This window comes from Moschus berezovskii, chromosome 9, assembly GCF_049115385.1.
Source record: "Moschus berezovskii isolate FMDL1 chromosome 9, NW_MosBer_1.0, whole genome shotgun sequence".
NCBI lineage: Eukaryota > Metazoa > Chordata > Mammalia > Artiodactyla > Moschidae > Moschus > Moschus berezovskii.
The window spans coordinates 74,555,217-74,576,585 of NC_142468.1; the positions used below are offsets into that span (position 1 = coordinate 74,555,217).

Consider the following 21,369-nt stretch of genomic DNA (forward strand, 5'->3'; position numbering starts at 1 on the left):
TTTTATAACATATACAGTTTTCCTAGGTCATCGGGCTTGAACCTAGGTAGTTGGTTGTCTGATTTCTGAGCCCTAATTTTTTTTTCTTGAGGAGTAATTGACATAAAACATTATATTAGTTTCATATGTATAATGTAATGATTTAATATTTATATTTATTGTGAAATTGATCTCTGCAAGTCTAGATAGCATTCATCTTCATACATGTAGAACTTTCTTGGTCTTGTAATGAGGACTCAGTTAAAATATGAATTCTGTCCAAATTGATCTATAGATATAAGTATGTTCCAGTCAAAATCTCAGCAGGAAATATTATAGAAATTGCCAAGCTTTCTCTAAAACTAATATGGAAAGGCAAAGGAACTAAGATAGTCAAAACCAGTTTTGAAAAAAACCAAGTTAGAAGTTTTCCACTACCTAACTTCAAGATTACTATAAATTCACAGTAATCAAGACATTGTGGTATTGAAAACAGGGTAGACATAGATCACTGAAATAGAGTCACGTGAAATAGACCACACATATATGATTAGTTGGTTTTTGACTCAGGTGACAAGTCAACTCAATGGGAAAAGTCTAATTTCAACTGTGGTGCCAGAACAATTGGACATCCATATGCAAACTATGAAACTTGACCAGTTCCTCATATTGTATACACAGATTAACTCAAAATAAATCATAGACTTAAATATCACAATTAAAACTTACAAGAAGTATAGGAGAAAATCTTTGTCATTGTGCTTTGTGCAAAGTTTTCCATAGATACCAAAGCACAGTCAATAAAGGAAAAAGTGATAAATTGGACTTGGTCAAAATTTGAAATTTCCATTTGAAAGACATTGTTAAGAGTCTGAAAAGAGAGGCCCCATACTGGGAGAAAATACTGGCTAAATTCATATCTGATAATGGACTAGTATCCAGACGTCTTAGAACTCAGTAACGAGAAAGCAACTTAATGGCTGTAGATTTGAACAGATACTTCACCAAAGAAGATATGTAGATTTCAGTGAGTCTATAGAAAGGTACTAGTATCATTTGGCATTATTAATTATTAGGGAAAAGCAAACTTAAATCAAAATGAGATACCATTACAGACCTATTAGAATTGTTTAGAAAAGCAACAATGTATTAACTCTTAACAAAGATGTGGAACAGTTGCAGTTCTTATATGTTGCTGATGAGAATTCAAAGTGGTAGTGCCACTGTGGAAAAAATTTGATAGTTTCTTACAGAGTTTAGCATGCACTTACTGTGTGATCTAGTGTTTTCAGACATACCCAAGAGAAATGGAAACTTAGATTCACAGAAAAATCTGTCCAAAGATTTATATAGTAGCTTTATTCATAGTTGTCAAAATTGTTATTTTTTTGAAGTGAGGTTTATTATTGTTCAGATTTTTTGCTCTTACTCAAATCTGAATAACCATAGTTTGTCAGTCATTCTTTCAAGTAAAAAACGTGTGCAAAGTATGTACTTCCTGTTCTGTCACACAGAATTTCTATAAAACAGATACTCAAGTCCAAACTTAGTAACATTAATAAATCTTTGCTGTTTCGTCGTGGACATTTTTAAAATTGACTTTTTTTAAAAAAATGACTGTGGCAGCAGGAATGCCATGATCACTTACAGCACTGGATGGTGCCACTTCCTTGATCCAGGCTGCCAGTTTTACCCACTGTCACATCTGCACTGTCACTGTCCATGTAAAGACAGTGGGGAAAAGCCTGAATAATGTCTTGGTATTGAAATGAAAAAATGTCCCTAGATCTTTTCAGGCACTATGAGAGGTTAGCAGAAGACTTTGAGAAGTCTGTATTAGAGGTTTAATATTCATATCTGATTTCATATATTTGTTGCTGTGTGTCATAGGATTATATTTTCTAGGTAAAACTTTCCAAGCAGCCTGTAAAATTACTTTTCAAAAGTGAAGTTATAAGACAGTATTCTGATCTCAATATTTTTATTCTGCAGTTCCAATACCCTCCACCAGGTGGCATCATACCTCTGCTTGTTACCAACCCTTCCTAAAGCTGAAGACACGACTTTTGATAAAGGATTTCTTTTAGAATTGTTGGTAAATATTAGTGTTCCTTGAATTATGCATGTTTTTCCTACATTTTAAAATCATTCTTAAAGATGTAGGTTGGTAGAGATTTTTTTCTGGGCTAAAAAATTGGTAGATTCTTTTGCCTGGTTTGGATCATATCAGCATTTGATTTTGTCAGATTTCTTTTTCATCTCTTAGATTACTTTTTTCAAGTCTCTTACCTCTTAAAACTGCTTTCTGGTGTGGATTCATTCCATGCAGACATTTGTGAGCAACGTCTGTGTCAAGCACCGGATTAAAGACCCTGGGGATACGGAGATGACCGACAGCATTTCTGCCTTTAAGTGATCACAGTTACACACACACACATACATGGATAATACACATATATATTCATATCATTTATCTGTTTTTAATGTTATTACTTAAATATAGCACCTTGAATATTAAACCTTACCTTTATCTCTAGCGAATTCATGAATGTTTAGAAATAGAGAAAATTATTACTTCTTCAGTCACTCAGGGAAATGAGTATTAGTTTGAGCATTAACTCAAGCTTTTTGTTAAGTTTTATTTTTTTTAGTGCAGATTTAGGAGAGAAATGGATATACCTTACTTTTTAAACTTCCGTAAAATATTTCCTAAAGAGGATGGTTATTTAACCGTACCCTACCATGAGTATCTAGGTTGTTTGCAGTGTTCACTCTTACAAATAATGATGCAGTCCTAATATAGGCCTCTTTGTGCTCAGATGTGGACCTTTAGGAGAGGTACCTAGAAGTGAAATTATTTGACTGAAGCATGTGCTTATTTAAAAGATAAAAGTTGCAGCCCAACTGTCCTTCAGAAGCTGTATGTTCACGTCAACAGTGTGTCAAAGTCTGTCTCCTTAAGCTCTTTTCAGCATTGGATGTTATGAGTTTCCCAATTTTGCCAATCTCATGTTTTGGTTTTTTTTTAAAAAAAAAGCTTGTTTTAATTCTTTGTTTCCTGATTACTGTAAGATTGAGTTGTCTTTTGTATGTTTCAAACATATTTTTATACCTATATAAACTTACACTGCATGAAGGTGTGTTGTATATATCTTTATTTTATACATAATAATAGGCAAATGGTTTTGAGATATATTTCAAGCTAATACAAGGTTTAAAACACAGTTCCTTACTGTAAAGAGGAAGATGATATGCTTGTTTTTGGGTAGTAACAGGAAACTATTTGTAGCAGGTGTTTTAAGCCTGGTGACAGGTGTTTAATGCCATTTGGAGAGAAATACTTGGGAAGGGTTTTAAATTAACCAAGTATGGAAAATACTTTTTATCCATGTATTCACTTGGATGAATTGTGTGTCTTGGGTCACTTTCTTTGCCTTCCTTCTTACAAATCACTTTTCATTGTCTCTGACTGAAAGTGCTTTCTAAAAATTCCTTGTCCTATTTTCTGACAATGTAAAATCTTCTCTGGTAAGTCAGGTTTTGGAGATTAATAATAAATCCTTACTATAGAAAGAAATGAGGATTTTTTCCAGGGACCTTTCTAATGGAAAATAGGTTTGAGTATAAAATTGATCCTCTCTGTGCTTTTTAGGGTCTTACAGCTAAAATTTCATCCTTAAAATTTAAATAGTTATGCGAAAAGAAAATAGTTTTACAAATTTGTAGTGCTATATCATTATCTTTCATTTTCTCTCTCTCTTAAAAGATTTTCACAGGCTTTGAATTCTACTAATAGCCAACCAAATTATGATTAAAAAGTTAGAATATGCATATTCCTTACATGATAGTACAGTGTCTTCTTTTCTGAAACAATACTATCTTTACTGAAAAGAATGTGACACATTTTTCAAATATTATTTTAGCATCTCTTAACTAGGTAACAAACTTATTTCTATATTTGAGATAGATCTCTAAAATGTTAACAATGGAAGGGCACATAGAGGTCATTAAGTTCAGCTCTCTCATTCTCATTTGAAAAGAAAACTGAAGCCAAGTTATTAATAAACTTACCCAGATTGTTTAACCAGTTAGTACAAGAAAGAAAACCATAACCTAGGACTTAGAGCTCCCCTTTGTTCTTGCATTAATGAGGGCTGTATGCTATAGCATTATCTTTTTTAAGGTCTCGGCATGTGCCAAGCTCTGACAACTACTTTACAGGCTTCCATTTCATTTTTATAGGAAGCCTAAGAGGGGAGTTAATCTGTTTTACTGAAAAGGAAATTAAAATCAGGGTGTTTGTAGTAACTTGCCCAGCATCCACGTAGCCCGTAAGTAGAGGTGCTGGGAGTTAAACTCAGATCTGTCGAATTCCAGAGTTCATCACAATCAGTACCTCTTTCATATTTGATTTATGGAGAATGTGGAAAACAGAAGAAACATCTCTTGTCAAGTTTTATGAAAAATGAAACTTCTCGTTCCATACTTCATGGCGAATTTTTTAATAAGTTATTTTGATTAAAAAAAGATGTTTCTGACTTTCTTCCTAAACTTGTTTCTTTCAGGTATCTCGTCATGAGCGTCGAATTTCTCAGATTCAGCAGTTGAACCAGATGCCTTTGTATCCAACTGAGAAGATCATATGGGATGAAAATATTGTCCCAACTGAATACTATTCTGGGGAAGGTATGGTAATGAAGTACAGCGTTCGGATGTAGCATGAAAGTTAGTGTAGAAGTCATCATTTGTAACTGAACGTGCTTCTATTTGCTATATCGGTCAGTTCAGTTCAGTCGCTCAGTTGTGTCTGACTCTTTGCTACCCCATGAACTGCAGCACGCCAGGCCTCCCTGTCCATTGCCATCTCCCAGAGTTTACTCAAACTCATGTCCATTGAGTCGGTGATGCCATCCAACCATCTCATCCTCTGTCGTCCCCTTCTCCTACCTTCAATCTTTCCCAGCATCAGGGTCTTTTCAAATGAGTCAGTTCTTCGCAGTAGATGACCAAAATATTGGAGTTTCAGCTTCAGCATCAGTCCTTCCAATGAACACTCAGGACTAATCTCCTTTAGGATGGACTGGTTGGACTCCTTGCAGTCCAAGGGACTCTCAAGAGTCTTCTCCAAGACCACAGTTCAAAAGCATCAATTCTTTGGTGCTCTGCTTTCTTTATAGTCCAACTCTCACATCCATACATGACTGCTGGAAAGACCATAGCTTTGACTAGATGGACCTTTGTTGGCAAAGTAATGTTTCTACATTTTAATATGCTGTCTAGGTTGGTGATAATTTTTTTTCCAGAGAACAAGCGAATTTTAATTTCGGGGCTGCAGTCACCATCTGGAGTGATTTTGGAGCTCAAAAAAATAAAGTCTGTCACTGTTTCCATTGTTTCCCCATCTATTTCCCATGAAGTGATGGGACCAGATACCATGATCTTTGTTTTCTGAATGTTGAGTTTTAAGCCAACTTTTTCATTCTCCTCTTTCACTTTCATCAAGAGGCTCTTTAGTTCCTCTTCACTTTTTGCGATAAGGGTGGTATCAACCACATATCTGAGGTTATTGATATTTCTCCCAGCAATCTTGATTCTAGCTTGTGCTTCATCCAGCCCAGTGTTTCTCATGATGTACTCTTCATACATTAGGGTAATTTTCTGGTACCCTCAAGTACAACTGTAGAAGCTAGAAACTGTTCGGTGTTTTGAATGCTTAGCATTAAGAATTTTTATTAATTTTAAGCATTCCCTAATGAATAGTGGTGTGTGTGTGTGTGCATCATGCTGTATAAAATGTGCCCATAAAGCTGTGCTTTAAGGAGACTGAATAATGCTATAAGTGTAACTTTAGTTATGTCATTGAAAATGTATTTTGGGGTTCTTCTTTTTTGACCTTTTGATGTAGGTACTGAGTACTTGGTTATTTATTATCCAAGGTAAATAGTGTTACATGAGCGTAATGGAAAGACTTGTATTCATTAATATTGTCAGAGAAGGGAAAGAACTCCAGGAATAACATAAAGTCAATGCCTAATCCTTAAAGTCTATCAGAAAGGCAAAGGTTCAGAACACAGTGGTGATCACTGAAGATAGAGTTATGTCATATAATATGCTGATTCAGTTTCCTTGGTAAATTTAGTCATGGGCTATGTTTATGGTAGCATTGTTTACTTTGAGATTTGCCAAATGTAAATTATGTGGTAAGAAAAGAATTTTTTAGACCACTTGTGTCAGTTCTTTTAAGTATCTTAAGCACTATTTAGAAGCACTGAGTCATAGATGTACAGACTACATGTATTAATGAAATTCATCCTTTATTCCCAATATTAATATATGGCATTTGTTAACTGCAAGGAGATCCAACCAGTCCATTCTAAAGGAGATCAATCCTGGGTGTTCATTGGAAGGACTGATGCTGAAGCTGAAACTCCAATACTTTGGCCACCTCATGCGACGAGTTGACTCACTGGAAAAGAGTCTGATGCTAGGAGGGATTGGGGGTGGGAGGAGAAGGGGACGACAGAGAATAAGATGGCTGGATGGCATCACCGACTCTGTGGACATGAGTTTGAGTGAACTCCGGGAGTTGGTGATGGACAGGGAGGCCTGGCGTGCTGTGATTCATGGGGTCGCAAAGAGTCGGACACGACTGAGTGACTGAACTGAACTGAACTAACTGAACTTGATTTCAGTTTCTGTATGGAAACAAAAATAAGACCTTTTCAAATATGCTCTATTTTATTTCTTTTTTTTTAATTTTCAAAGTTTTTTATTAGAAAACTGAAATTTATAACGTTTATATCACTCACTGGGTACATGGCATCTAAAAACATCATTACCGAAAGATAACAAAAATACAAAGTCTTAAATCCTGCGGGATATGGAAAACATTATCCACTGAGGCCTTAAATGTAGCAGACTTTACATTAAAAGGAAAAGCAATGAGTATACAAGTATACAGCCAGTTTAAGAAGTTAGCAAAATAAACAGAATAATCATAAAAGAAAGCAACTACTACATACCAGGTATTAATGCAATAAAAATAAAGATAAAATTGAGAGGCTCAACAGAGTCAAAGCTGCCTTAAAAAGCTTCTCTAAAAAGGGAAACATCAGGTAACAATAATCAACAAGAAAAATCTTGCAAATAAACAATACTCAAAATGGGAATTACTCATAGAAGCATTAAGAATATAAATAATAGAAACAACTTTATGCCTTTACATTCGAAGATTAGTTGTCTCTTATACAGGGTTATCATTACCATCTTTCTAAATTCCATATATATGCGTTAGTTTACTGTACTGGCATTTTTCTTCTGGCTTACTTCACTCTGTATAATAGGCTCCAGTTTCATCCACCTCATTAGAACTGATTCAAATGTATTCTTTTTAATTGCTGACTCACTGGAAAAGACTCTGATGCTAGGAAAGGTTGGGGGCAGGAGGAGAAGAGGACGACAGAGAATGAGATGGCTGGATGGCATCACCGACTCTGTGGACATGAGTTTGAGTGAACTCCGGGAGTTGGTGATGGACAGGGAGGCCTGGCGTGCTATGATTCATGGGGTCGTGGAGAGTCAGACACGACTGAGCGACTGAACTGAACTGAACTGAATACCCCATTGTGTCTATGTACCACAGCTTTCTTAGCCATTCGTCTGCAGATGGACATCTAGGTTGCTTCCATGTCTTGGCTATTATAAACAGTGCTGCGATGAACATTGGAGTACATGTGTCTCTTTCAATTCTGGTTTCCTCCGTGTGTATGCCCAGCAGTGGGATTGCTGGGTTGTATGACAGTTCTATTTCCAGTTTTTTAAGGAATTTCCACACTGTTCTCAAATATGCTCTATTTTAACACTATTAAATTAAGTTCTTAACAAATTTGTGGTGCCTTTTTTTATATATATATAAAACAGATGTCTGGTTTTAAAAAAGAAATTCAATGTGGATGTTATTTTCCTTTTCAGGTTGTCTTGCTCTTCCGAAGTTGAATCTGCAGTTTTTGACTCTTCATGACTACCTCCTAAGGAACTTCAATCTCTTCCGCTTAGAATCAACTTATGAAATTAGGCAGGACATCGAGGATAGTGTCAGCAGAATGAAGCCATGGTTAGTAAATTGGTTCCACTTGCAACAAAGAGATACAAACAGTGGCTGACATACTTCTGTCAGAAACCTCACACATGTATTTAGAAATAATACATCTGGCGCAAAGATGCACTTCAAAATAAGAAATATTTACTCTTTGAGAAATTCTTTAATGTGAATTAGATATATCCAAAATACTAAAATAGAAAATATGTTTCTGGGTACTTGGGAGTGAGACTGAGGGAAAGGGAGGAGAGATCATTGCTCTGGGAGGTGGGATGGGAGCGGGAGTAAGTTGGGCAATAGTAAAGGGTAAAGAGGGAAGGGATGGGCTGCCCGGCAGGCATGTACTAGGCAGGGCGGTTTAAGTCCTGGGAGAAGCTTATGATAAAGGGGTATTCTGTTACCCCAACTGCTCTTGCGGCTGTCACCACGAGTCTCAGTCAGCCTCTCTAAAGGACCTGGCAGGAGATGAGGGGCATAGCTGAACGTTGCACAGAGCGGAATATTGGAAAATCTTCCCTGGCCCTCCCTCCATAGGTTGCCTTGAAGAGGCAGAATCTCTAGCCCTCATTTTTAAGGCCTCTTGAGTAGGTTCCATTATTTTAGGAACTTTTCTGGCCCAAACTCAACTTTCCACCTGCTAGCTTACGTCTGGAACTCCTCTAGCTAAGAAAAGCCTTTCATTCTGCTATAGGCAGTTCTGCATTATAAGATTTGTGATGGTTAGTTTTGCTTTTCAGACATGACTGACTTTGGGTAAATGCCCTTCATTCACTGTTTCATTTGAAGTATGAAATTATTATTGACGATAAGTTATATATCACAAATGAGTGAAAATGAGTGAAAGAATTCTGTAAAATGAGTTTTCATCACATTAGTGTCACACCATGCTGACATATACATAATTATACTGCATTCTTTGTGAAAAGCTTAGCGTGTTTTAAATGTGAACTGATTCAGGTATCTTCCAGGATTCTCTCCTGACTAATTACAGAGAGCTGCATGGACACTGTGATTATGATCCTTTTTTTTCACTTCCATATTTTATTTCATACACAGTTCTATTTTTTAATTAGTTATTATGTGGAAAGTTATTCTGGGTGAGACTACAAAACACAGCATAAAGTATTTTTGACTTAATAATCAGTTGAGTCAGTGGGCAGGCCAGCACTGTGAAATTTGTATACCCTCTGGCTGATCATCTCTGCCCACAGCTCTGCTGAAATCACTGCCCATTGTTTGGACCCCGGGGGAGTGCTAGATCAGAAAGCTGCCTTACAATTTATGGTTACCTTGCACTTATGTGTTCTGAACCAAACTGATCATTTTGCAAAGTAGGGACTTCATAGCTAGCAGTTCATCAAGTAGAATGCACTTATACTTTACTTAAATGCCAAATAAAGCAATAATACTTACAGTTCTTATGGTTTATTAATAAAGTAGTTTTTTTAGCTTACATTATTTTCTGCGAGTAGAATATATGACTTTTTGGAGATAATTTCTGATAATAAGTTTTTCTAAATTTTGAAAAATTTATTTTTCTGCCCATCATTGAAAACTGTTAAAAATAATGAGATCTAAAAGGGTGGGTCTTCTTTCTGTTTCATGTTTTGAAGGAGGAAAAGTAGTAGAGGCATTTTTACTCATTACACAGTTCTAATCATATTTTCAGGCTGTTGAAACTACTGAGCAGTATAAGAGGATGTGCTTATGAGGAATCTATACTTTTTTAATACCTCGTGTTGCAGGTAGATTTTATAAAGAGGGAAGAAATTGGAGAGAGTAGATTAGTGGTTGCTTGGGAGTAGGAACAGGATTGACTGAAGTGGATGAGGGGGATCTTTTAAAGCATGATGAAAATGTTCTATAATTGGGTTGTGGTGATGGATGAACAACTTTATAAATCTACTGAAAATTACTGGATTACACATTTACAATGAATGAATTTTATGGTCTATTAACTATATTAAAGTTGTAAAGAATGGAGAACATGATAGAAAATTATTACAGAAGCTTTTATGCTCAAGGTAATGCCTTTTTAAGGGGCTTCCTTGGTGGCTCGGATGGTAAAGAATCTGCTTGAAATGCAGGAGACCCAGGTTCAATTCCTGAGTTTGGAAGATCCCCTGGAGAAGGGAATGGCAATCAACTCCGATATTCTTGCCTGGAGAATTTCACAGACAGGAGCCTGGAGGGCTAGTCCATGAAATCACCAAGTCGAACATACCTGAGCAACTAACCACACACACATTGCCTTTTAGAAATGGTTTCAGTACTAACCAAGTCATTGGAATAGCAAACTTTATTTTTAATTAGTTTCACTCTTTGATGTCATGTAGTTTTACAATTTTTTGTTATTTCCAAAAGCCTTAGAATATTGATTTTCTTTATCTTGGTAAGCATGTTATTTTCAGCAGTACTTTCCAATTTTGGAGTGTTGCTGCAGTTTTTAATATTACAAATTTCCCAAATACACTATTTAATGTAAAAGCTAAAGCACTAGTATAAGAAGAAATAATGAGTGTTTGCATGATAGTGGTTCTCGTTATTAGACCTAGCTTGATTGCTCCCGTTCATGGCAGTATCTTTTCAATATTGTAAATATTTTCCCCTAAAGAAATCATTTGCATAGATATCCTTTGCATATCTTTAGTTTTTTTAAGTCTAATTTGTTCTAAAATATTTTTGAAACAACTTTTAGAAATATTCCCTGATGGCTCAGATGGTAAAGAATCTGCCTGCAGTGCGGGAGACCTGGGCTTAATCCCTGGATCAGGAAGATCCCTTAGAGAAGGAAACGGCTACCCATTCCAGTACTCTTGCCTGGAGAATTCCATGGACAGAGGAGCCTGGCAGGCTACGGTCCATGGAATCACAAAGAGTTGATACAACTGAGCAACTATCTGAAGAGGGAGAAAGGGCAAAAATATAAAACTGAATGCTGGATAATTTTATTCTTTAACAAAATGGCTCAGCTCTTACATATATAAATTATATGTTTTTCTTAAGTTTAGGAATAAGATTTCCATATTATTGCAAGGGCTTAAATACTAGCTAAACATGTATTTTTAGTCACTAGTTTAACTTGTCTAAAAGTTGGGCAAAGTTATTTTTTGTTTGAGTAATCATCTGCTTCTGCTTTTTAGGCAATCAGAGTATGGTGGTGTAGTGTTTGGTGGTTGGGCACGAATGGCCCAGCCCATTGTGGCATTCACTGTGGTTGAGGTTGCCAAACCCAACATAGGTGAAAACTGGCCAACACGAGTTCGTGCAGATGTTACCATCAACCTGAATGTCAGAGATCACATCAAAGATGAGTGGGAAGGTAATTTTGTATTTCAAAAAGTGGTTACCTTTTGTCTTTTACTTTATAGACTTTTGCTTACAGCATTAACAAAAACGCATATACTAAATATTGCCCTTTTAAGTGTACTAAATTTTATCTTTAAAGTTTGGCTTAAAAATTGACAATTGATTTATAATTATTACTAGTAAAAACACTAAGGATCATACAGAATAATAATTAAATACCTTAATACTCTACTAAAAAGCATAAAATAGCATGTATATCGGAGTGTTTTAAAAATTGAAGTTGGCAGAGCTAAGAGGAGAGCATTTTAAATGTTAAAATGTGTCAGAAATGGCTCGTAAATGGATTTAAATTGGCATTTTTCTATTCCCAGCTGTCTACGACAGCTCTTAATACCCTGTTATGAGAAACAGGAGCTGGTGGGCTCTATCTCCTTCTACCTTTGCGGCGTGCCGGAAGGAAAGGGATAGTCCCTTAATGGATCAGTTTTCAGAAATTACTGCTATCAATATAGCTGTTTATAACCTCAGGGACTGTATGATACATTTGTCAAATAATTTTGAAGGAATCCAGCAACAAAGCTGGCCAGATGTTTAACAAATGGCCACTATAATGGGTAGAGTTTGTGACAGATTGTTTTTATGACTCCTGTATCCCTCAAAACTGTTCCAATCTGGCACATTACACATCTAAAATAATGTATACTTTTGTTATTGCTGAATTGTGAGAGAGGCATTCAATTGCTGATGAAGATCTTACATTTATTGCTCCGTAGAGCTTGAGGAGATATTAAGATAAATACAGTTTTACATAGTCGGTAATGAACTGAAGTAACTTATTGGCCACCCCTAGAAGTACTAGTGATGCCTGGAAATAAAACTTTGGGGGAAGCAAAGACCCTTTGTAGAGATATATAGACAAGCTCTCATTATGATGTTAAGCGGGGGAAGAGGTTCTTTACCCCAAACCCCTTGGGAACTCCTTACTTCTATTACTTGGGAGACTGCTAATCAGAAGGCCATCAAGTCATCTTACTTTTTTATTTTAATGGACCTCTGGCAGATGAGAAATAGAATGGGTAAATTTTGATGGGCAAGATAGGAAGCAATAGGTTATTGTGGGATGAGTGATTTATTTGGGGCAGTGGTCCCCAATCTTCTTGGCACCAGAGACAGATTTCATGGAAGACAGTTTTCCATGAATGGGAGTAGAGGGATGGTTTTGGGATGATTCAAATGTGTAACATTTATTGTGTACTTTATTTCTGTTATTATTACACTCTGATATATAGTGAAATAATTATACGACTCATCATAATGCAGAATCAGATCATCAGGCATTAGATTCTCATAAAGAGCATGCACCATAGTGAGGTTCACACTCCTATGAGAGTCTAATGCTGATCTGGCAGAAGGCGGAGCTCAGGTGGTACCTGTCTGTGGCCTGGGAGTTGGGACCCCAGTCAGGTTCATGGTGGGTAGAAGAGTATTTTCTGGGAAGCCAGAGCCAAAATGCAGGCCCTTTATTGGTTCCAGATAGAGCAACCAAATAAAAAATGAGAGAGAAGTTCTGTAATCAGTAATGAGCATTGTCCTGTAAAATGTTTTGTGGAAATGAAGCTAAATACTATAAAAGATCGTTGTCTCTTCAAGAAAGTATGAAGCTCAGGTCATTATCTTCTCCATTACCCCACTTAAAATTACAGAAACAGAATTAATGAAACTGAAATATCTAGAAGACAGAGCCAGGATGGGGTAAATGCAAATGGTTGAAAGAGTTGAGATTATTGTAATACAAATATTTTTAATGTGGACTGAGACATCCCACAGTATCCCTCAGTGATGCCAAAAAGTGACATTGGTAGGGACAAAATTACTTCTCAGGCCCAATTCTTTGACACTAAGACTTGGAGGTTTCAATGAGTTGTGTGCATCAGAAGTTATACAGGCAGTGCCACTCACAGTAGATCATTTCCCCTTCATTGTCATTGTTCTTCTGCTTCATTGCCTAGAATTTGCTGGGAAATAAGCAATCAATTCATTATTATGAGTCAGTTATTATTTCTAGCACACTTGAACCATATTCCATATTGAAACCACCAGAATGGTGCTAATACTATTAGCCACACTCACATTTGCTAATTTGATTGCGTTATCTTGTTACCAAGGTTATGAGCAAGCAAAATGTTTAAATTTGCATTCATACTATACAATAACTAACAAAAAATGAATGAGAAAAATGATATGTAACATTACATGCTGTGTGGTCTAAATAAAAATCCCTCATCTTCCAGTATGTCTGCTTTTAATAGAGCTGGGCATCTTATTTAATCCATTATTTGAGCTAATGAATGGGAAACTATGGACTTCGGCACAAGTCTCCTGTTTCTTGACATTTGCTTATGAAAATTTCAGTATTTGCCAACTGAAGCAACATATATTTGGCTGTCTCTTCAAGATGCTGTCTGTAAACAATGTTTTCGTGCCTCGATGAATTATTCTAGAGTTGACCTGTTCTGGTGAAATGCGGTTAGGCTATTGTTGAAATGCCCCTGATGGATAGTTTAAACTGATGTTAGAAACCTGCTAAATATGATATAGATGCCAGCCATATTTTTGGTTACTTATTAAGAATGTTAGAAATAAGAAAGATGACAAGCATCTAATTTTGGAGTTGTAACATGATGTAGAGGACTTATTCAGAATGTATATATGGCATAAATTTTCTCATTTGAATATAAAGAGAAATTTTTATTTAATTATTGCTTCAAACATTGATTATTAAAGGTATAGGAAATCTATAATTGTATTACAAAGTAAATATAATCATTGATCATCTCTGACATTTTAAATGTTTTTTATATCTTTTCCAAAGATAAAAGGAAGATAATTTACCAATGGAAGACAGAAAGCAACAGTATTCTAATAAGTGAAAATGTGTTTTATGTTTTACTAGGCCTTCGGAAGCATGATGTATGCTTTTTAATTACTGTGCGTCCCACAAAACCTTATGGTACCAAGTTTGACCGAAGAAGACCTTTTATTGAGCAGGTTGGCCTAGTTTATGTCAGAGGCTGTGAAATCCAGGGCATGCTAGATGATAAAGGGCGTGTCATTGAAGACGGTATGATGATCTTTATTTTTGAAAGACTGTGTGTACATAATGATAAATTTCTTTGCCTTTTTGCGTCCTAGGTGATTTTTTAGTTGTTTTATATATTAAATTAGCACAAAGGATTATATATATAGAAGTGTGTAGGGTACCTACCACCCAGTTTTAGAGATAAATAATATGGTTTCTGGACTTCTGTTTTAGATTTTGGACAGGCTCTTTTGAAATTCAGTTCAGTTCAGTTCAGTCGCTCAGTCGTGTCTGACTCTTTGCGACCCCATGAATCACAGCACGCCAGGCCTCCCTGTCCATCACCAACTCCCAGAGTTCACTCAAACTCCTGTCCATCGAGTCAGTGATGCCATCCAGCCATCGGATGGATAGCAATTTTGAAATTGCCTATATTTAAAACTCTTCCTTTTATGATACTTTATTGCTTTTAAAAACTTCTGAATACCTCCTATAGTTGTTCACTGATATATTTTCCTAATTTTTCCTTTTTAAGTTTCACTGACCTGATTCATGATAGCTGCTGCTGCTGCTGCTGCTGCTAAGTCACTTAAGTCATGTCCGACTCTGTGTGACCCCATAGACGGAAGCCCACCAGGCTCCCCCGTCCCTGGGATTCTTCAGGCAAGAACACTGGAGTGGGTTGCCATTTCCTTCTCCAATATGTGAAAGTGAAAAGTGAAAGTGAAGTCGCTCAGTCGTGTCCGACCCTTAGCGACCCCACGGACTGCAGCCCACCAGGCTCCTCCATCCATGGGATTTTCTAGGCAAGAGTACTGGAGTGGCTTGCCATTGCCTTCCCCCGATTCACGATAGCAGTGGCTCATAAATGGAAACAACACTCTCCTGTGATTTAAAATACATGGCAATCCACTCCAGTGTTCTTGCCTGGAGAATCCCAGGGACAGGGGAGCCTGGTGGGCTGCCGTCTATGGGGTCACACAGAGTCGGACACGACTGAAGTGACTTAGCAGCAGCAGCAGCAGCAGCAGCATCTATGATGTCATATGACTGGGGTAGGGAAGGGATGGTCAGCTATTAATGTTTGATGGATGGGGCCAGGGATGTTAAGTACCTCAGCAGAACTGTCTTCTGGAGGGAATTATCTTACCCAGGATGCAAACATAACCGTATTTAGAAGCATCTCCTTGGGGCTTCCTTGGTGGCTCAGTCGGTAAAGAATCCGCCTGCAGTGGAGGAAACCCAGGTTCAATCACTGGGTCAGGAAGATTCCCCAGGAGAAGGAAATGGCAACCCACTCCCGTATTCTTGCCTGCAAGAGGAGCCTCGCGGGCTACAGTCCATGGGGTCACAAGAAGAGTTGGACACAAGTGAGCAACTAACATGCACACACATAGAAGGAGCTATGAGTAACTGACACAAGTGAAGTTCTTTGACTTGTAAGGCGCCTATTCTAGTTGAGGGCATACACAAATAATTGCAGTTGATGGCATCGTACAGTGAACATCACACCATTGTTCTGAGAAGAAATAGTAACAATTTAGAGAAAGGAGAAAATCTTTTCAGCTTGGAATTTGAAATGGATGAGTGGAAGTCATTCTCGTTGGAGGAATGGCTTGCAGTTAAGTCTGAATAGTTTACTCATTTCTAGAAAAAGAATACTGCTAACTTACTTTGATATTTGAAACGTATATATTTCATTTAACAAACTTTGAAAAAAAATGTCTAGGACCTGAACCCAGACCCAGTCTTAGAGGAGAATCAAGGACTTTTAGAGTGTTTTTGGATCCAAATCAGTATCAACAAGATATGACCAATACTATACAAAATGGAGCAGAAGATGTGTATGAAACTTTCAATGTAATAATGAGAAGAAAACCAAAGGAAAATAACTTTAAGGTAATTTGTGGGCTATATGAGTAAAAGTGCTGTGTCTTCATTTGAATAACTTTTAAGCCATAACTACATAGATACTAGGTTTAAAAAGATTTAAAATAGTGATCACTGCTTTTGTTTTGATTTTAAACAAATCTCTTAAATTCTTAACTTATAGATTAAATATAAAATAGATTTATTTGCTAAATCTTATTTTGTCTTTTGATGAGACTAAGAGAATTTTAGGTAGAGGTTAGGGCAAGAAAATAAGATAATGTAAGTGTGATTAACATACACTATCTTGTTATTTCATTATTTGTTGGATGTATAGCATTTATAATATAAAAATGTCTGGTTTTGTTATTCTTTGAAATTAATTGCCTAGCCTTCTGATTTTCATATGTTGCATAGATCACTTTGTTGAAATAATTATTGGGAAGTCTAAGAATCTGCCTTGGCTTTTAGTAATTACTTTTGACAATGTATATATTAACTATTATAGGGACCTCTTATTGTAGTCCTAATTCTTTCATTCTGAAATTTAGACATTTCATTTTTATCATTGTTCATTTATTATTTCTTATCTCTAGCAGTGCTGATTTTAGTATTTCTAAAGTGTGGTGTGTTTCACAATCAAGGTATACATTAATGTGCTTCTGGTTTTATGTGGTCTCAGTAATGAGGAACTATAGGTTATAAGGTGGAGGAAACTCCAGTAATTTCTAAGAGGAAACATGTTTTTCAAGGGTTTGTTCTATAATGTTTTCTTGCTATTGTGTCAACCTGGTCAGATTTTCATTCTACTCAACAGAAGTCAAGTGGTAAACTCATCTATGACATTCTGTCTAAATGATCTCCTAATGGATAAACTGTTCTTGCTAAGTTTGGTCTTTTGTTTAACTCAGTGTATGGTATCAGCTGGAAATATAGCTGTTGATTCAGTCTAGCCAAGCACCTGTCAGCAGAAAATAGCTTCTTGCCTTGAAACACTTGGGAATTCTGGATTAGTGCAGCCAGCTCTACATTCCATTGAAGTGCAAATGTTTGAGATGTCTTCTTGACAAATCGGTTTTTGTCGTCTTACTGACAGGCTGTGCTGGAGACTATCCGGAACCTGATGAATACTGATTGTGTGGTACCTGACTGGCTGCATGACATCATTTTAGGTTATGGGGATCCAAGTAGTGCACATTATTCCAAAATGCCCAATCAGATTGCCACCCTTGATTTCAATGATACATTTCTCTCCATTGAACATTTAAAAACCAGCTTTCCTGGTCATAATGTTAAAGTAACTGTGGATGACCCAGCTCTACAGATACCCCCTTTCAGGTAAAGTCAAAACTGGATATACTCCTTTCCAAGCTTTCTGTAGTTATTCTGAGTGAGGCCATCGGGACTGTAACTAAAGTTTAAGTTTTAAGTATCATATCTAGATTTTGTTTGGGTAGTTTTCACCTTCCCCATATAATCACTGGGATAAATTTATTTTATTTGACTCCATTTCTAATTCCTTGTGTAGTAGCTATTTCAAGACCACAGTAAAAGTAGCCTTTATCTTACAAGGGATCAGTTTGATGAGTATTATATTGATATATTTGTAGCCTTTGAAGAAATAAGTCCTAATTAATATAAAGAGCCATGTGATTTTGAACTCTTGCTTTTTAGGAAAAAATTCTTCTTTTCTTTTAACCCCATTTGCTTTCACAATTTTAAATATTAATAATATTGTTATACTCAGAATTAAAGGAACTTTGGATTAATTTAAGTAAAAAAAAGAACAGTACCTGAAGTACTGAATGCTTCATGAATTCCATCGGATGAATTAGTGGCAAAGCACTAGGTATACCTGGGATGTTAGCAAAGGATTTAGTTACTTTCTTAGTTGCAAATTAGAACATATAGCTTTTAATTAACCGTTAAACATACATATAATAATTATACATATTAAAAACATGTACCCTTTTTAATTCTCAAACCTAGTCTTCCTCCGTACTTCTCTAATCTTGTTAATGGCAAAATCATCTTGAAATCTGAGCGTTATTTTTTAACCTTTCTATTCCCATAACTCCTGCTGTGTCTTACAGATTCTTCCTTAAGGATACATTTTTTTTTTTCCAAATGTCAGTCCTGATGGCTCCCTATTGAAACCCTCAGCACTTTCAGTCTTTGTAATGGTAGTGTCTTTCCTGCCTCTTGTCTCCTTTTTTAAATCCATTATATGATGCCTTGGAGAAGGAAATGGCAACCCACTCCAGTGTTCTTGCTTGGAGAGTCCCGGGGACGGGGGACCCTGGTGGGCTTCCGTCTATGGGGTCACACAGAGTCGGACACGACTGAAGTGACTTAGCAGCATATGATGCCTACTGCTAGAGTCATTCCATTGTCTGACTAAAAACTGATCTCTTAGCTTTTTTTTAATCTGTTTTTTTTTTTTCAGAATGTGAACAAAGACTGGAAAAAGTACAAATAGAGAATTAATTTTTTAGTTTAATCTTAAGAGTTTTCATTGACTTTCCACCAGGTACCTACGGGTATCCCTGACCCCAGGCTAAGAACTTCTGCCTTAAAGGCTTGATATTCCAGAGGTGTCATAACAAGGTGCCAGCCTTTCTCGCTAGCCTTATTTTCTCTACTGTATCCTAAACTTCTGTAGACCTGGCTATTTGTTTCTTCCTGGAATGTCTTTTGAAATTTGAAATTCATTTTAGATACTATCTTTCCCATAAAACCTTTTCTGATTAAATGAAGGACAATGTGTAAAGCACTTTACAGTGAATATGCTGTAAGTATGTAAATTTTCTTTTGTAAACATTATGCCAAGCGAAAGAAGCTAGACAGAAGAGAACAAATACTGTACGATTCTGTTTACACAAAATGACCAGAATAGTCTGATATAAAGACAGAACGTAGACTGATTGCCAGAGGCTAGGTTTGAGTTGGAATATGGAGTGACTGCTTGATTGACATGGAGTTTCCTTTGGAGTGATGAAAATATTCTGGCTTTAGAGAGTAGTGATGACTGTGCAATATTGTGAATGTACTAAAACCCATTGAATTGAACCTTTTAAAATGGTGACTTTTATATGAATATTATCCCAGTTAAAAAAAAAAGTTATTTCCCATAGGAAAAAGTAATTAGATAAATGTTTCTTCTTTGATTCTCCCTTAATCAGATGGCTTTTTTCTCAATCTAAACGCCCTTAACCACATTTCAGTGCTTTTAAATCTACTTTTTGGAAATTTATATGCAGAGTAAGTTCCTTTAAACCATAAATGATTCTTGCTCATGATTGTCCTCTGTACAGTGTCATGCCTGAGACAGGTACTTGGCAAATTGTTGTTAACTGTGAAAATAAACAAAGGTTTTGGTCTTGTAGGATAACTTTTCCAGTAAGAAGTGGAAAGGGGAAGAAGCGGAAGGATGTAGACGGGGAAGATGAAGACGCTGAGGAGGCAAAAACTTTGATTGTTGAGCCTCATGTTATTCCTAATAGAGGTCCTTATCCTTATAACCAACCCAAACGGTAATTCCACTGCCAATGCTAATTATAATAATGGATGATAGTTTGCTATTTCACATGGGTTAGTAATATTTAAAAGTTTTTCTGATTCTTTGAAAATTTTAAGAAACTTCTGTTTCTGGACCCTCTTTACTTTTCTTCTGTTAGTTGACTCAGTAGTTCAGACATTTTTGGCCATTCTGTAATATTTCAAAAAGAAACATTTTCAGGTGCTATGAAAAAGAAATGTTAGCAGTCTGCCTGAATGTGACCACAAGGTTCTTCCTTCATGACCATGTGTTATGTTTAGCAGCTACCCTTGTGCGTGTGTCATGAGTAATACAGTGGCATTGTGTTTGGTATTAGGTGGGGACCCAGTACTGTGACACTCCAGTTAAGATCTGGACTAACCATATTGAAAAATGACTGTAGTCTTTTCTTTCTATAAGATTCATTCAGTTTTAATGGGTCTGTGAAGGGGCAGAGGTAAAGAAAGTCATTCAGAATAGACTGGGTCAGTCACGTGATCTGCTGTGCAACATTGTGCTTATAGTTAATAATACTGTACTGTACATTTAAGATTCGTTAAAAGAGTATGTCTTTATGTACTTTTTGCTGCACATGCACAGCCACAGAAAGGGCTCGGATGGGAGGAAGAAGAGATTGGGAGACCAGGGACAAATAGCGAGCAAATGTCCAGACCTCTCCTTGTCTAAATTCTTATTAACATCATCCATCTTTATGTTTAACCAATTTCTTATCAACTCTTATTTGCAGTAATACAATTCAGTTCACTCATACACAGATAGAGGCCATCCGTGCTGGAATGCAGCCTGGGCTAACTATGGTAAGAGAATTACTGTTCTACTAGTTCTTAAATGGATTCAGACTAGAAGTAAGCATCAGATTTTCAGAGTATATTCCATTTTTAAGCACAGAAACCCAGTTGAATTAAGGGTTTGTAAGTAATTGTGGCATCTTATGTCATTGGACACTACTCATTTCAATGTTCATAAAAAATGTTTCATTAGAACTGAGCTATGGCCATTTGTTTATGTACTGCCTATAGCCTTTTTATGCTGCCACAATGCATAAAGTGTTTATTTGCTGGCTCTTTGCAGAAAAGTTCTGTTGACACTGATTTAGAAGTGTGTTTAATTTCCAGATATTTGGAGGTTTTCTTATTGTCATCCAGTTACTGGTTTCCTGGTCTATATCCATTATGGCCAGAAAACATATTGAATACTTTCTATGATTTTAATTTTTTTAATTTATTAAGGTTTGTTTTATGGCTCAGGACATGATCTGTTGTTGAATATTCCATGTGCACTTGAATATGTGTTCTGTTGTCTTGAGTGGAGTGTCCTGTGTTTGCCATTTGTTTGTTGCTATTGTTCAGTACTTCTCTGTCCTTGAGAGAGGAGTGTTGAAGTCTGCATCTGCAGTTGTGAATTTGCTTCTCCTTTCAGTTCTGTCAGTTTTTGCTTCCTGTGTTTTAAAGCTTTATGATGTACGTACCTTTTCAG

General features: G+C 36.4%; 1 protein-coding gene across 1 annotated transcript in view; it reads left to right on the forward strand.

The window, feature by feature from the left end:
* AQR (aquarius intron-binding spliceosomal factor) overlaps positions 1–21,369 on the forward strand; it is a 91,058-nt gene that overhangs the window by 34,564 nt on the left and 35,125 nt on the right. The window contains exons 14-22 of the mRNA XM_055435891.2: positions 1,972–2,074; positions 4,545–4,665; positions 7,951–8,092; positions 11,221–11,399; positions 14,340–14,507; positions 16,195–16,364; positions 17,431–17,672; positions 19,721–19,867; positions 20,621–20,690. Coding sequence (XP_055291866.2) covers positions 1,972–2,074; positions 4,545–4,665; positions 7,951–8,092; positions 11,221–11,399; positions 14,340–14,507; positions 16,195–16,364; positions 17,431–17,672; positions 19,721–19,867; positions 20,621–20,690 — 1,342 coding nt within the window. The remainder of the gene's footprint in view (positions 1–1,971; positions 2,075–4,544; positions 4,666–7,950; positions 8,093–11,220; positions 11,400–14,339; positions 14,508–16,194; positions 16,365–17,430; positions 17,673–19,720; positions 19,868–20,620; positions 20,691–21,369) is intronic.